Here is an 18,627-nt window from a genome sequence, read left to right as displayed (position 1 = left end):
GCAGTTCTGAGGAAGAAGCTACTGGAGTAGAAAGCTCTTTTACATCTCAGGATCTCTACTGTATGGGGGTGGGATTTAGCTACCAATTGGTTTGTCGAGGGTGTTTACATCGTGGAGGCACAAGTGCTTGCAGTTCGTCAGAGTATTCACCATTAAAATACTTGTAGAACTGGCAGATGGATGCAACATTTCGTCGATGGGACAGAGGCTGAAGCTTAGACGACAGTTCAGGACCTATCAAGTTGGCGACTCTCTTTTGAACCTTGTCTAGGAGCGAGATACAAATAGCAGATGCACCAGCCCAAATATGACAACAATACTCCATACTTAGACGAATGGTGGCCTTATAGAAGTACAGGATACTTTCGGGTGTTAGTAGTTTTCTAGCACGGTAGAGAGAGCATATCTTCTTAGCAGCGGTTCTGACAATGCTTTCGATGTAATTGTTCCATTTTATGTTTCCTTTGAACGTTAGGCCAAGGAGTTTAAAAGATGTACTTGCAGATAAAGAGTCTTTGGCCATTGCTATTGTTGGTAGAGAAGGTTTCTTGTAATTATTGAAGGAAACAAGTTTAGTCTTGGCAGCATTGAATGTGACCATCCATTTTTGTCCCTATTCCACTACAGATAGGAGGTCATCCTCTCGTGTTTCTGCCATTTCTTTAACAACGTGTTCATTTGTTTTCCTGTCGTGCCTGTTATAGAGCGTGGTGTCATCAGCATAATACCCATCTCAGAGGCAATTTTGTCGGGGAGGTCATTTATGAATATTAAGAATAATAAGGGTCCAAGGATAGACCCCTGAGGCACTCCCGCATTTATATCATGTTGTTTAGATGTACGACCATCAAGGACAACCTGGATTTTTCTTTTATCTAAAAAGGATTATACCGTATGATTTAATTTTCGTGAGGAGACCCTCATGCCATACCCTGTCCAAAGCCTTAGATATATCTAGAGCTACCGCTGTACCCTCCCCCGCATTGTCCAATGAATAGTATATACATTCAGAGATTACAGTTAGGATGTCTGCTGTGGAACGGGCTTGCCTAAATCCATATTGTTGGTCAGTCAGAAGTTTAGCACCTGTAAACTGATGGACTAGAGCTTGGCTTATTATGGACTCAAATATTTTGGCGAAAAGTGGGAGGAGGCTAATGAGGCGATAATTTTTGAAAACTGGTACCACAGAAGCAGTTTCCAGCAGCCCAGAAAGCAAGATTCATTAAAGCATTTGTTGCATCTGAGTACTGACATTGGCTGTTAAGTACCTTACTGGATAAGAATGAATTCTAATGCATGTCTTAGAGGTAGAAATGTATAGATGTTTAGTGATGACTATTAAGCGGTAAGCATTTTAAGGTTAAGGGCTGGAAGCTAAAGATTCCACTGCAAAGGCATATGTAATGTAGGAGTTTTAATGGCAGCTTGGAGAGGCGGTAGAGAAGATTGTTAGCTTTCAAGAGACGAGGTTCTTAACTTACAGAATACAGTAGAGTTTCATTAGGATTTAGAGTTTCAAGTAAAATTTTGTTTGGGAAATTTTTTTATTCATTTTTAATTTTTTATTTAAAATGCAAGTTAGACAAAGGCAGTCGTCTTGGAGGTAAAGTGTATATTGAATATATCTAGATAGCTGTTAGTGGTGTTTTTTCAGTTATAAGAGAAACGATTAGCACATGGTGATACGAAATTCGTATTTATAGACAGTCATTAGGGTCAGGCACAAAGCATTGTATCTATTCAGAAAATGGTCCGAGTGACGTAGCTAAGATCACTGTACATTTCAGTTACAAATATAGAGAAAGTTAAATATAACCTATATCCAGTGGTTTGGTATAGATACTAAGGATGCCACTTTATTAATACAAGCGAGCAAATAGTAATTGTAGCTATTAAGTATATTACTTAAATAAAGTTCTTCTAACTTCTACAGTAGAAAAAAATAAATCCTCGTGTGTGTTAAATTCAGACATTTATCTTGCCTAAGCTATTTGAAAGCTGGAAGTATCCTGTACAAGGCCATCATTGGCCTATGTATGGAGAACTTTTGTAACATTAGAGCTGGCGTATCTGCTACTAGTCGCTAAGTCCTCAAAAAAGGATCGCCAACCTAATAGGTCCCGAACTGTCATTTAAGCTCTGGCTTCTGCTCTATCGACGAAACGTTGCATCCTTCTGCAAGTATTTAATTTTTACAAGCCCTCTTCGACGTAAATAACCTTGACAAATACCTACCCCTACTCAGATCCCTAGATGTCAGAAAGCCTTCTACTCTAATAGTTTCTTCCCCAGAACTGCTAGATTTTGGGATTCCCTTTACGAGTTCCTGCTTCCCCAACGGTACTGACATGAAAAATTTCAAGTGTAATGTAAACAAACATTTTTCTGCTCAACTCCCTAGATAGTATTCCTGCAACTTACGTCCTCGATAGTAGCCTCCTACATTAAAGTTGTACTGTTCCTTGTTTGAGGTGAAAGTGTAATAAAAAAGATCGTAACATGTAAATAAAATTTATACGAAACTATGGTGGAATCAAAAAAAGAATTGTTAAACTTATCAATAGAAACTAGAATTTGAAGGTGTAGATTACTATTTAGGAAATAAATCAATGAAATTAATAAATTAGGAAAATAATTATAAAAATTAAAAAAAAAATGTAATTATTAATTGAAGTCAGAAATAGTGAATTGTTGAAGTTTCATATAAAATACAAAAAATACAAAATTGGGTTAATAAATCATTTGAAAGAAATCGAAAAAAGAATGTAAAAATGGTATACTACTTAATACCTAAAAATAGAAATTATGAATGTATTAAAGTATGTATTACAAGAGAAAAATGCAAACATGAAAAGTAATATGGTTACGCTTAAACATGGAAAAGTCAAGGGCAAGTTGTTAAAACTGGAAAAAGAAATGGACAAGATATTCTAATAAAAATATATAAATTTATAACTTAAAATATTGTAACATTAAGAATTGATTATATAATATTATAAATTGAATTAAAAAATCTTAATGTTGCAATATTTTAAGTTATAAATTTATCATATTTTTTACTAGAATATCTTCTCCTTTTCTTTCTTTTTACTTTTCCAAGTTAAAGCTTAACCATATTACTTTTCATGCTCGCATTTTTCTATCGTAATCCATGATTTTTCCAGGCTTCCAGTAAATTCACTTGTTCTTTGTTTAATTTCAGTTTTATTTTTCCCCCATAAACATAAAATACCCATATGTAATAGCAATGTACGACACTCGTCTATTTTCAATAAAATTCCCCAATTATCTCCCTTTCATTCTTTCTGTTTTACGTGTTAATTTTTTTTCGCGAGAGCGTGTAATTAGTAGCAAAAGTAATCGCTGAATCAATGTGGTTGCTACGGAAACCAGTCATAAGTAACGTCGCTCACAGCCTTATGTTTTTCTTTTACGATTTTGAACACCAGTAAATTCCTCATAACTTTTGTTTTAGTGAAGGAAAATTGAACAAAAAGTCACAATATACCTGAGAAGGTGATCTATGAACTGTAATAATTGTTTGAAATTTGGTCGAAAAATGAGTGAGAGGTGAAGCTTTAAAGCAGTTATAAATGACTAAAACTGCCACTTAACCATATATTCAAACACGATAGTGTTTGAATGACAACAAATCTATTTCGCCCTCTTAAGAGTATTCTAGAAGATTTTTGAATGATATATTTGAATTTGTCCAAATAGTTACGAAACAATCGTAACGAATAAGGAAATACGACACACGCACACAAACATATGTATATATATACATATATATATATATATATATATATATATATATATTCGGTTGTCTTGATTTTGTTAAATATTACAAACACATACATATATCTATATATACACTCAATAATGCGAGTAAATAAGTCGATACTTACTTATGTACCACTTTAGGAGATCATAAAATTATCAAGGAATTTTTTGTCGTATCAGGGCTCCAGTGTATAAGAGTTCCCATTGGAATTTCATGACAATAAAAACGGCCTCGAAAAATTTTAACTGTTATTCTTGGAACAACTTATGGTATTCTTTAAAAGGTAATATTCTTTAATTTGGATTTTCGGTATATTTCGCTGGAGTGAATTTTACTAATTCCATATATTTATCAGAACTTAATGATACGTTTCACGCGATGGGTCACCGAATAAATAACTAGAACAAAGTGTATTGAAAGAACTAAGAGCCAAACTATAATTATCCTGAAGAATTTGTACTCTTAAAGTTCGTAAGGTTCTATCGGAATTAGGTACCTTTCAGTAAGGAATATTGAATAGGCGACCTTCGACATGTAATGCCTACCTGTTCATTAGCGCTAACAATTTCATTCACTTGACAATATAAATACGCAGCGACTTTGTGTCTCTGTCGTCAGAAAAGTCTTGCGGTCACTGGAACCACAACAGGTCGTTCTCCTTTTGGTAGTCACTAAGCCGAAAACCACTTCACCATGCCTAACTACACTCTCCATTACTTCAATGGCCGCGGACGTGCGGAGTGCATGCGTATGATGTTCCATATGGCTGGCGTCAAATACATGGACAAGAGATACGAATTCTCCGACTGGGATCGTTGCAGGAATGGTAAGGAATTAATACCTATTTTATTCGTGTTAAATTTTAGATTTACCTATATCACATTGAAACGCAGGTTTATTAATACTTATTTTATGCATGTTAAATTTTTTAGATTTAGCTATATCACATTGAAACATAGGTCAGTTAACGAAAATTATATTAATTTGAATATATTGTTAGGATTTATATGCAGTATGAAATATCCCCATGTCCTAAAAAAACATACGACGAATAGTTAGACAATAAAAAATTCATTCAATGAAATTGGTTGAAATTTGATAACATTTGTGCAGCTAGATTGTAAGCCTAGATGGAGACTTAGGAGGATTTATTTTTTATTTTTAGCAGATTAATGAATATTTCTATGTTTTATAAAGTTTATGGGTTAAATATTTTGTATTGCGTTTATATCGCGAGGTGTCTTGCTTTTCCGGCAAAATTTTCGATCTGATCTCCCAAAGAAGCATATATCTATACGATCTGGAATTCTTACTCCAAATCTACAGATGTATGTATTATTTTTTTACAAAGGTATCACAACTTATCAATGCACAGAGACCACTCGAGGATGAGCGTTAAGGAGTGTACAGTGGTCAAAAGGACAATATAATAGTAATCGTTAAAAGTGTACATTCGATAAATTGGATTACATAAGGGAAACGGCTCATCAAGAACTTGTTTACATTGGACTTGAGGGCGTCCATATTGTAGTCAGCTGGAAAGTAGGTCAACGGAAGAGAGTTCCACAAATGTGAAGTTCTGAGAAAGAAACTTCGGTCATGGAATATGTGTCTAGGTTTAGGCACAGATAAAGAGTGGAGGAAATTATTGATAGTGTTTTCAGCCAAAACGAGTGCTTCTCGTAAATATTTGGCGAGGGGAGACGAGCAATTGCCATGAAAATAACGATAAAACAGAGACAGGCTTGCAACATCTCTTAATTGATCGGATCTTGCTATTGTCTAACTACATCTTCATACTTAGATATCAACTTGATTATCCTTTTTTACATCAAATATGTTGCCAACGTAGCTGGTAAAATGGTCGAATCACTCTGCCGCTTCAGTAAGTATCTCACTGTCGATGCAATTTTCTATCTGTATAAGTCCTTAAATGGAATAATTTTGCCACATCTGAGCAGAAGCTACTCGGCACGCCCAATCATGCCTTGATAGCGTACAAACCAACTTCGATACCTAGAAGGTGATTCCCTTTTATCTCCCCCGCAACCTCTTTTCAACAGGATAATCTGTTTCTGCTCTATCGATATTTTCATGACAATTGCTTAACTGAACTCCAATCTATTGTACCCCACTATACTAATTGCCAAACTTTCACTAAAACACTCGACTAGTCATAACCACTATATATATATATATATATATATATATATATATATATATATATATATATATATATATATAATTTACCCCTTCTCTATCTGTGCGAAAATCTAAACGCAGATTCCATCAACAAATCTTCTTTCCCAGAACTGCCCACCGTTGGAATTTTCTCGCTTGCTTGCTTCCTGATTGAATATAACATCGTAATCTTCAAGTGATGTTCAATTTTGTTTTCGTTCTGCTAGATCTACATCAGACGTGCTTACAGTTATATCTCGTAGAATTAGCTAATCTCTCGATGGAGGCTTCCTCTCTAGGGCAATAGCTCTTGACATATCAGAGGCCTTTGATAAGGTATTGCATAATGGATTACTTCACAAGATCTCCAACTATGGTATAGCTAGAAATGTCTTCTTAATTATTAAATCATTTCTCTCTGATAGGTTCATAAGTGTCGTATTAATATTGGAGTCCCTCAGGGGTCTATCCTGGGCCCAACTCTTTTCCTGATCTACATAAATAATCTTCCAAATCACATCATTACATCATTCGTAGATATTTATGCTGACGACACTACAATCTATGGTAGCACATGAAAGACCGTAAACGACCAAGTTCTCTCTGATTCTATCTCCTATAATCTTCAGCATGTGGTATAATGGGGAAAGAGGTGCTTGTTACTTTTAATGCATCTCAAACCAAGCTTCTATCTCTACACCATCTACGCTCTGATGCCAATCTGGCATCGGTTGCAATAAATGGTTCTTGTCTTGGAGAGGCTTAATGTTTTACAAGCTTCTGGACTTGACCTTTACTTCTGACCTGAAATGGAACACGTATATCAAATCCATTACCAAAGTCGCTGGAAAAATGGTGGGATTCTTCTACTGCTTCAGAAGATATCTCACTGCTGATGCAATTCTCTACCTACATAAAAGCCAGGTACGGCCAACGATGGAGTACTGTTGCCACATCTGGGCAGGAGCTGCTAGAAGCAGCTTATCCTGCCTTGACAGAGTTCAAAATAGACTGTGTAGCTTAGTGGGGATGCCCTTTTCTCTTCTCTACAACCTCTTTCTCACAGAAGAGACATTGCGAGCCTGTCTCTACTTTATCGTTATTTTCATGGCAAATGCTTAGCTGTGCTGAAATCACTAGCCCCCACCTCGCCAAACTTTCACGAAAAACACTCGTCCAGCCCAAATCACTGTAAATAATTTCCCACACTCTTTATCTGTGTCTAAACATAAATGCAGATTCCATGAACAAAGCTTCTTTCTTAGAACTGCACGCCTGTAGAACTCTTCCGATTGCCTGCTTTCAGCTGACTAAATCTGATTGTTTTTAGTCCAATGTAAACATGTTTTTGATGAACCGTCCCCTTAAGTAATCCAATTTACAAAATTCCCTCTACTTATTTTTACGACGCTATAATCACATTGACTAATATATACCCATTAACCTTTATCCTCGGATTGCCTCCGGGCCTTGATAAGTGGTGATTCCTGTTTAAAAAAAAACAAACAAGTTCTTGTTGAGCCATCTCCATAAATAATCAAATTTACCCAATTTACACGATTAGTAATTACTATACTTTCATTAACGTTTATTCTCGAGTGGCCTTTTGGCCTTGCTAAGTAGTGAGGCTCAAGCAAAAACAAAATCTTATATAATTTTTGAAGACTAACTTCTTTTAAATTTTTAAGCTTTTATTTTTTGAGCTAACAAGTAATATGATAGCAAGTTTATATAAAATTTCTTTTTGTTAACCGTTTAACCATTTCCTTTAAAACTTTTTAAATCGTTACTATATATTGGTTCTGATATAATAAAATTATGAATACAAAATATGCATTAATTAAAATATCATGTTTAAGCGTACTTTACGACCGGGAAATGCCGGGTTACCTGTTTGTTTATATATATATATAGTTTTTTCTCTCTCTCTTTCTCTCTATCTCTCCCCCCTATATATATATATATATATATATATATATATATATATATAATTTTTTAAATATTATCCACTGACACGTGTTTCGTCGTCTACGACTCATCAGAGTGGCTGAATCTAGCGAGATCTAGCTCAGCCACTCTGATGAGTCGTAGACGACGAAACACGTGTCAGTGGATAATGATATTTTAAAAATAATATATATGCCGCTCCCCATTTAAGGGGGTACCAAATTGGTCAAAGGGAAATTATTCCCAACTCGCATTTAGGTAAAAATGCAATTTCGTATGAATACTTGAATTCATTCAAAAAGTATAGCTAACAAAATAACAAAAAACAAATAAACACACACACACACACACACACACACATATATATATATAATTGAAATTATCTGTGTGTATGTGTGTGTCTGTGTGTGTACATTTCCCTACCAAAATACTCTGTCAATTTTCAGGCCACAGACTCGAGATATTGGGATTTGGTAAAATCTTTTTAATCGGTTTTCGGTCAAAAATGTGGCAGTCAAGAAATCAAAGCTCAATGATTTTACCTTTTTTTTTTACATGGGTTTCACCACTTATCAAGGCCCAGAGGCCACTCGAGGATAAGGGTTAATAGGTATACATTAGTCATTGTGATTTTAGCATAGTAAACAGTGGGAATTTTGCAACTTTGATTACTTAGGGGGACGATTCAATTAGAACTTGTTCACATTGGACTTTTTCTTTTTTTTCATAGGTATCAACACATTATCAAGGCCAAGAGGCCACTCAAGGATAAGGGTTAAAGAGTGTACAGTAGAAATTGGACAATATAATAATCATTAGTAATGAAAATTTGTTAAATTTGATAACTTATATGGAACGGCTCATCAAGAACTTGTTTACGTTAGACTTGAAGACAACCATATTGTAGTCAGCCGGAAAGCAGGAAAACGGAAGACAATTCCACAGGCGTGCAGTTCTAATAAAAAAAAACTTTGTTCATGGAATCTACGTTTAGGTTTAGGCACAGATAAAGAGTGGGGGGAATTATTGATAGTGTTTACAGCTAGACGAGTGTTTCTTGTGAAAGTTTTGCGAGGGGGGACTATAGATTGAAGCTCAGTCGAACACTTTCCATGAAAATAACGATACATCAAAGACAAACTCGCAACATCTCTTCTGTGAGATAGAGGTTGCAAGGAAGAGAAAAGGACATCTCCTACGAGGCTACAAAGTCTATTTTGAACTCTATCAAGGCAGGACAAGTCCTTTCTCGCAGCTCCTGCCCAGATGTGGCAACAGTATTCCATCCTTGGACGTACCTGGCTCTTATATAGATAGAGAATTGCATCAGCAGTGAGATATCTACTGGATCGATAGAAAGATCCCACCATTTTTCCAGCGGCCTTGGCAACAGATTTGATGTACGTTCCATTTAAGATCAGGAGTAATGGTCAAGCCCAGAAGCTTGTCAAAACTTGAGGCCTCCTGAAGACGAGAGCCATTCATTTCAATTGATGCCAGATGGGGATCAGAATGTTGATGATGTAAAGAGAGAAGCTTGGTTTTAGATGCATTAAAAGTAACCAGCCACTTTGCAAACTCTACCAAAATCCTCCGGCAATTTTGGGTACAAACACTTGAAATTTTAGATGTAGGTTACTTGGACATGAGTCAAAATTTTTAATTTTACATGATACCAAACCACTAAATGTTAGGGGGTTAAAATTGGGGTCAAATTAAAAAAAATGTTTAACCTCTGCGGTCTCTACCAAATTACTCAAACAATTTTTGGTCTAAACATTTGAAATTTTAAATAAACAGAATTCAGGCATAGCGCAAGCTTTTTAACCGGGCTTGGCTGTAAATTTCGCTGTCAAGGGGTCACAGTTCAAAAGATCTAACTGTTGCGGTCTCTAGCAAACTATTCAGCCAATTCTGGGTCTAAATGTTTAAAAATTTACCAAAATTTACCAGATACCCAGCAAGCTTTTTTTATCAATTTTGGGCGAAATTTTGGCTGCCAAGAGGTCAAAGTTGAAAGAGTTGACCTTGCAGACTCTATAAAACTCCATCGCGAATTTTGGGTCTAATGTAGATGTAGTCTACCTGGAGTTAAGTAAAACTCCAGGTAGCCTACATCTACATTAGACCCAAAATTCGCGATGGAGTTTTATAGAGTCTGCAAGGTCAACTCTTTCAACTTTGACCTCTTAGTAATTAGTAATGTTTTAAAAATTAATGTTTTTAAATCTATTTGTTAAGATATAACAAGGGTTATATAAATAAATAACGATTTTGCTAGAAATTTATTCATCGTACCAATATTTTTTCTAAAACAAAAACTGCGACACATTTGCAGACATGCGTCATTTTTAGGGTAGACTGCTGATTGTTTCAAATCAATACTGGAAGTACCGAATATGTCGACTCATCAGAACAGAAACAGTTAGTTTTCATAGTAACGAATACAAAGCGATGTAATATATGATAAGTTGTGGATACTAATACGATTGCGAGGCACATCACTTTTACAGTTATAGCTCTGTAACGTGTGCGAATCGTTCCAGAAGAATGACGTTACTTCTCAGTGCTTTCCTTTTTATCAGTTATGTCAACAAAGTGCGAACAACATATAATCGGTCATTACAGTTTCGACTCTAAAGCTAATTTTTAGCGAAGTATATTAAAATCTATAAAATGCAAACTTGATTTATTCCGCTTGTAAATTATCTTACTAAATTCAACAAGTCATTTCCAAAAATTATAGCGATTTTAAGATTTGTATTATTGTACAACTACACCAGGATCAATCTGTCGCAGAGGACTTTTGAAATACGTAATATTTTCAAATACTTTTATTTATTAGATATTTCCCTTGTAACTACATGTATTTCTCTGATGACAAGCAAGATTAGGACTAATTTGCAGCGATTAATTATAATGGACACATTTTCATTCGTTTTCTCTCTTCCAGATTTCCCTTGTAATTACCTCCCCTGTCTGCAGATGGACAACGGTTACATGATGCCCGAGACAATGGCCATTTGCAGGTACATGGCCCGTGAATACAGTAAGTAGTTCACTTATATACCAAATAATCTTTTATTAGTTTATAAATTAAAGGCAGCTACTAATATCCACAAATGATAAAAACATCATTCTTTGAAGATTGGATGTATGTTTATGGATTCACGTTAATAAATCAATCTACACAACGCTCAAGAACAATTTTTTATACAAACTTTATATATGAAATCGTAATTCGATCACACTACTTCGCTGAGAATAACAATTCATTGTTGCTATTTATAGATTTCTACCCCAATAACTCCATGGACATGATGAGGTGTGACTACATCAGCGATTGCTTCTATGAAATCATGCACGATTACATGAGGTACTACCATTGGAAGAACGGAAACTTCAGGGTGAGTAAATTGTTAGCAATAAATATCCTAGATAGATATCATTCAACTAGTAAAAAAAGAAAATGCTAGTAAAATAAAGGACAAAACATGATAATCATTCGAGAATATGTACATTTTATTTAATAAATATGGCTTAATGAATAAAATAAAATACACATCAATTGCGCTTGAAAGCCAAATCACAACGAAATATAAGGAAAATAAACAAATATTTTACTTGTTTGAAGTTTATCACAAATATATTTCAGAGGTATACTCCATCTTCAGTGTGTTGTTTTGTTTGTCTTTTTTTCTTTTCTTCTTCCTTGCTATGTTGTAAAGTTTGAGAAAAAAGTCTGTTTGTAAGGAGCCACGCATTGTATCTTGTGGTTATATTTTAAAATGTTTGAACTGTGTGTAGGCAACGCGAGAATAACATCAAGAATGAGAGTTCCATATAGAAACGTTGTTTTAATTTGAATAAAATAAAATACACATCATGTGCGCGTGAAAGCCAAATCACAACGTAATATAAGGAGAATGAGAGTTCATTTCAAAATACAACTGCCAGATACAATGCGCGGCTCCTTACAAACAGACTTTTTTCTCAAACTTTACAACATGGCAAAGAAGAAGAAAAGGGGGAAAAATACAAACAAAACAACAAACTGAAGATGGAGTATACCTCTGAAATATATTTGTGATAAATTTCAAACAAGTAAAATGTTTGTTTATTTTCCTAATATTACGTTGTGATTTGGCTTTCAAGTGCATTTGATGCGTATTTTATTATATTCAAATTAAAACAACGTTTTTATATGAACTCTCATTCTTGACGTTATGGCTTAATGAATCGATCGAAATAATATTTTAGTTTAGCTTTTATGATAGAGTTTTGTATTTATATCTACTAACATGTTGACTTATTTAACCATTATTACATAAACTATTGTATGTTTTCTTTGAGATTGTTTATATACACTTATATCTATCTATCTATCTATCTATCTATCTATCTAACTATCTATCCATCTCTCTCTTTCTCTCTCCTAATATATATCGGCCCTGTCGGTGGGGCATTAGAATACGCCGACTGCCCCCCTGCAGAGGGTAAAAGTCCCTCAGCGGGGGTCCTGGATATGACCTTAAACTATATCCAGTGGTGAGGCCCCAGCTTGTGGGCTTTGGGGAGTGTGGAGCCACCCTTTAATTACCATTGCTTCCAGGTCCACTCTGACTCGGAGTCGTAGTACCTGTTAGGGTCCCAACTATGGGTTTAATAGAAACCGACGTAAAAACAACAAATATATTCTATTAAAAAATTTTTTCTTCAAAATCTTTGAATTCAGCATTAAATAAACCGAAAAGGGTTGTAAAACAAAACAACCAACCTAATATATATCGGAAGAAAGAGAGAGACTGAGAGAGAGAGAGAGAGAGAGAGAGGGAGAGAAAGAGAAAGAGAAAGAGAAAAGGGGATGGGATAGCGACAATTTTGGAAGAGTAAATAACAAACGAAATTAAATATATTTGTTTATGTTATTATGAAGATAATTCATTTGACCTGATTGAGAAACAAGCAGAAATCTAATTTATATATAATTTCTAAAACACATATAAACATATGTTCTTCATTTAGTGTGCACAGTAATAGCACTACACCTGAGTGTCACAAAACCACACCGTTATTCATGCGTCTTTAAAAAATAAAATCCTAAATTTTTCTCGCATGCTATTCATAATTAATCGCATCAGTTAACTTTACCCTAACGTGAATAATATTTTCAAATTAATTTTTATTTAAAATTAAATGATGGTTTTTAATGTTTCTTTTACATAGGAGTCACCAAGTCATCAAGGCCCGGAGGACATTTGAAGATAAGAGTTAATGAGTGTACAGTAGTCAATGGGATAATATCGTAGTTGTAATTAATTTTGAATTATTTATATATGTAAGAATTATGATGAAAAGCCTGAGTATATTCCAGGTACAAATATACAGGGCAACGCTTGGCCAGGACGGTTAGTATATATCTATAAGCATATATAGTTTCCATCTGTGCGTTTACACTTTGTTCGTATCCTTTTTAATAACAGCTGCACGATATATTTATGTTAGATATAGACTGGCAAAAGGACATTCAAACTGGAGGCGAAATGATGAATATAATTTATTAATAAAATGTGAAACAGTTGACAGCGAAATATAGCGCGGGCTAGAGGAGTTTCTCTTTACCACAAAAAATAACAATGTGTGTGAGAGAGAGGGAGAAAGAGAGGGCGAAGAGAGAGAGAGAGAGAGAGAGCCATAAAATATTTACATGTTCGGAAAGTAATCGGCGTTATATATTTGTACTTACCGATTAAATTCATGGTCCCCCATGAGTACACAATGAACGAGGCATAAAAATAATGACTAAGTTCAGCATTACCCTCCCTCATTTAGCTCCAAAAGTTCCCAGGGGGACATCAAATCCTGGTGAAAATTAACAAACGGTGCAGTTTTAAGCCTTAACATATGCAAATTTGAGTTCTGCACCATGCAAAAAAAAAAGAAGAAATGACCAAGTCCATAACATTTTTGAATTTGAGTTCAGCACAATGCAAAACTGCTAAATAGATATACACAGAAAATTTGGGACAAATATGGTAAAATATCCCTTAAAAATAGAGTGCTTTTATTAGCCCTTAAAGAGTCTCTGGGGCACACCTAAGAGTTATCACGAAGTATAGATAATCAAAATTATATAGAAATCAATTAGTTTCAACTTTTCAGAATGTTTTATAAAAATCCTAGGCATCGATTATTTTTTAATAGGCACAAAATGTCAATTTTAGCCATTTTAACCCGAAAGGTACCCTTAGGAGGGAAGCCGGTGTTTTCCCTGAAAACATATCATTTTTTTTACTCATATCATGTTTAATGTTTGTGCAAACATTTTTTCGTCGATTATGAATTAAATATCCACAATCTCTAATTTAGACTTATACACGTTTCTAAATGTCTCTCTTTCTAATTTTTACTAAACAGAATATGAAACAACGGCATTTAATTTTTAAGTATTCGTTTATCTATATATATATATATATATATATATATATATATATATATATATATATATATATATATATAAACGTGAACGTGTTTGGGCGTGTGTCTGTGTACATTTTCCTACGCAATAACTCTGTCAATTTTTAATCTACAGACTCGAAATTTGATATACAGGGTACTGAGATTTGGGAAAATCGATGTGATCGGTTTTTGGCCAGAAATTTGGCGATTAAGGAATCAAAGTTCAACGATTTGTCCTTTGAGAACTCTACCAAACTCCTCCGACAATTTTGAACTTTTAGATATAGGTTTCTTGGACATGGATCTTACTTAACAACTTGATTTGAGCCCCCAAAACAATAAATTTTAAGAGGTCATAATAGAGGTCAAAGGTAAAAAAATTGACCTCTACGGTCTCTTCCAAATTACTCAGTCAATTTCTGGTCTAAATATTTAAAATTTTACATAAAGGGTATTCATAGATAGGGCAAGCTTTTTCATCAGTTTGGGTCGAAAATCTTTAGTTACCAATATATAAATGTATGTATGTATGTTTGCATGTCTGCCTTAAACATTCAATAGAAGCGACAGATTTTACCAAGATCAGTATCGTTTTAAAGTTCGACCTTTCATGCGACAAATATCGAAAAATTGGCTAAAAACATTAATATCTTCCACTTCAACTAGGCACTTTTCTACAGGGGGGGGTCACTGTTTTTGTCGATATTTTTGAAAGCTATCCTCTCCTTTAGATTGTTTGGCCTTACTTTGAAAAAATGTCGCTTCCGGTTTGGCGGTGGTCGTAACAACATAAACGTTAGGTTTTACCCCGTTCTTTTCCTCCTTTGCGGTACGGGTTCGAACCTGCCTTCCTACTACCACTTTTTTTTTTGCTCAACATACACATCCAAACACCCGGGCAACGCCAGGCTGAAATGCTAGTTTATAAAAAAAAACAACTTCGAATATATTGCAGGTAAAAATACCTCGGGAAACGCTTGGTCGGGACAGATAGTGCATAGGTATACGAATGCGTATTGTCAATTCCTTAATTAACACGGTGCACTACAGTTCATATTCTCAGTAATAACGGCTTCACAACATTTTAGTGTTAATATATTAAGAGAGAGAGAGAGAGTGAGAGAGAGATAGAGAGAGAAGGAGAGAGAGAGAGAGAGGGGGATGACTTTTACTTGGATAAAAAATATGATGAATATATTTTATGAAAATAATAGATATGTATTGATAGAGTGTGAAAAAACGCGTTGGCAGAGAGATAGTACGAGCGAGAGAGAGAGATAGAGAGGAATAGCTAGACATGAAAAAGGAGACTTAACAATATGTGAGAAAGAAAGAGAGAGGGAAAGAGAGAGAAATATTGAAAGAGAGAGAATGAAAGCGGGAGAGAGAAAGTGTTATGTTAAAAAAATAATCGCCATAATGTATTTTTATTTAACGATTAAATTCAAAACAAAACAATATTTTTTTCGTCGATTAAACATTAAATTTCCGCAATCTTAATTAAGATTTACACATGATTCTAAATATCTCTCCTTCTTTATCACAGTATAAAATGTCTTGTTCGTTAACATGGTACATTTTTTAGTGTCCCTAATAATAATGGTTCCCGTCAGTTTGGTGTTGATATATTTAGAAAGGAAATCATTTTAACTGGCGGCAAAACCATGAAAAAATACACATGTTTTGATAAACTGAAAAAGTGGTGGTATATCAGTTGACAGATAGATAGGCAAGAGAGGGGCATGTCTGAACAGAAAAATGACAAAAAACAATACGTGTGTGTGTGTGTATGTGAGAGAGAAAGAGAGAGAGAGAAAGAGAGAGAAAAAAAGAAAGAAAGAAAGCAAAGAGTAAAGGTATTCGTTTAGTCGGAGAGTAATTCTTTATTATTTATCGATTAAAACAGTTTTATGTCCATAAAGCCTTAAAGTTCCACTGTTCAATCTTAACCAGCATTTGCAAATGCTTCTAAATGTTTCTTTTTTTCTTTTTCCGCAGTACAACATGAACGACTGGGGATTCGGTGGTGACAGCATGTGCGGCAATTACGAGGTAAGTCTTATTTCATTAACAAAAAATATTTAAATCGAATTGTTGAAATTATAAGAAATGGTGGAATGGTCAAATAGAAATTTCGTCGAAGACAATAATTAATCCGTGTCTATTTTCTTTGATTTTAGAACTACATGTACTGGAGATACATGAACACCTTCAACAGAATCATGCCCTTCATGGAGAGGACTCTGTGTATGCGCAATGGCGGAAACCAGTGGTTCATGGGAGATCAGGTTCGCGTTAACTTTAACAAATGATATAACTGACAGATAAATACGTGTATGAAATACTAATCGTAGTTCTCTTGAAGCATTGTGATTATATATAATGACATTAGTATTCGAAAAAAGTCACAATGGATTTGGTAATTTAATGTTAGATATCGATTGTTTTATATTTCAAGGACAAAAATCAAAAGCCAGATTGTAATAACTACAGTGGTATGTTCCCTTTACCCAGCTTATATTTGTTTTATTTCTTTAATCTGATGATATATCGGATTATGACTAATTAAGAAGGCACGACGTAAAATCATTTATTCGAAAAAGTGCGAAGTTATATTTAAGTTCACCAGCTGCTAATCTGTTTTATTGTTTCCTTTTCATTAATTCTTCATTTTAATTTTATTTAAAAAACAAAACTTCATATAAAGACCCACAGAAATAAAAGCTGACATGTTAATAAGTCGATTGATCTAATTGATCTGCCAAATTTGATTGGTTTTGTCGAATTTTATTTTTACTTTTGGCTTTGGTTTTTATCTCAATTTATTCCATTCCTTTTCCAGATGATGTGGTGTGACATGATGTTCTACTGTTGCATGGAGATGATGTACAATTCCTACCCCAACATGTTCAGCAACTACCCAAGAATGATGGGTCTGTACAACCGTTTCTACAACTACCCAAGAATGGCCGGTTATTTTAAGAACCGTTGCAACTCTATGTGGTAAAAATACCCAAGAATTTAAAGTAAAAAAAAAAAAAAACTGCGCCCAAATGACAAGAACTATTTCGATAAAAAAAATGGGTCGAAAGGACTTTTGATACAAAAAATATCAATCATTTGAGTTTGACATTTTTTTTTAAATAAATACATTTTTTTAATAAATTTGTGATTTTTTGTTTTTTCTAAAAAAAATAATAAACAATTTGGATTTTGGATATTTTTGTACTTATACATTTATTGTATCGTGCTGAAATTATAACCTAATTAGTTAGAAAGCTATTCCTAACATGCGTGGATGAGGGTGTTTGTACTTTCACTTAACAGTTTAATAAAAAAGATATTGTAAAATTTAATTCAACTTGAAAATAATATGAAAAAAATTGTGCAGTAGAATAAGATCATAAACACCGATATTTAACCATTCTTTATATTAGGTTGGTGCACAAATAATGTGATTTTTTGACATGAACTCAAACGTAAAAAAAAACATTATTTTTCACAGACCTTATAACTCTATGTGGTCAAACAAACCACGAATTATAAAAGATTAAATGACAAAGATTAATTTGATAAAGAAATACATTTTCTTAAAGAGACTTTTTTGCAAGTTTACTATCAGTTATTTAAGCTACACATTTTTCTTAAACATAAAAACAAAGATTGTTTAAAAAAAACGTTGTTTTTATTTCCTTCTGACATTGCTAAATAACAAATTAAAACTGAACAAGCTATGTTGGAGAGAAATAGATGACTGAGGCAAGTACAGCTGTGATTGGACAAAAAATATCACATGAGAAGGTACATTTGAGACGGGAGGCAGTCAAACATCAAGATAGCAATTTCTTTCTGAAATTACTTTATTTTCTTTCTGAAATTACTTTATAAAGAATGCGCGTCCCTTGATGGTTACACAGCGAATATGGCTTTTCTGTTATTTGTTAGTTTTAAGCTGACCGCAATCGGAAAATTCAGTCATAGTTAAAATCTCAAATATTACTTGCATTATTCTCCAAAAACGTTACCGAGAAAGTTTGTAACTTCAATAGAATTGTTGTCAACATCGTCTTAAATTAGTAAGTAACACTAAAACATTCAAACTTATATTAAAATCAATTCATAATTATTAGTTTTACTAATATTTTAACTATATATTTTAATCAAACAAAAATCAACTTAAAATATTCTCAATTAATAATTAGGATATATCAATTTTATCTCGTTAATTTTTTTCTGGTGTGTAAATCCTGAGC

At 33.9% G+C, this 18,627-nt stretch overlaps 1 protein-coding gene across 1 annotated transcript; it reads left to right on the top strand.

Moving 5' to 3' along the window:
- The first annotated feature begins 4,480 nt into the window (after window positions 1–4,480).
- On the top strand, window positions 4,481–17,381 carry LOC145265325 (S-crystallin SL20-1-like). Its single transcript, XM_080121095.1, has 6 exons — window positions 4,481–4,613; window positions 10,869–10,964; window positions 11,207–11,322; window positions 16,373–16,426; window positions 16,555–16,662; window positions 17,217–17,381. The coding sequence occupies exons 1-6, from the start codon at window positions 4,481–4,483 to the stop codon at window positions 17,379–17,381; spliced, it is 672 nt and encodes a 223-aa protein (XP_079977221.1).
- The last annotated feature ends 1,246 nt before the right edge of the window (window positions 17,382–18,627 follow it).

The sequence above is a fragment of the Euprymna scolopes genome, chromosome 40 (assembly GCF_053919585.1).
Source record: "Euprymna scolopes isolate OS-2025 chromosome 40, ASM5391958v1, whole genome shotgun sequence".
Lineage (NCBI taxonomy): Eukaryota > Metazoa > Mollusca > Cephalopoda > Sepiida > Sepiolidae > Euprymna > Euprymna scolopes.
Note: the sequence above shows the minus strand (reverse complement) of the source record. Positions and strands in the feature narration are given on the sequence as shown.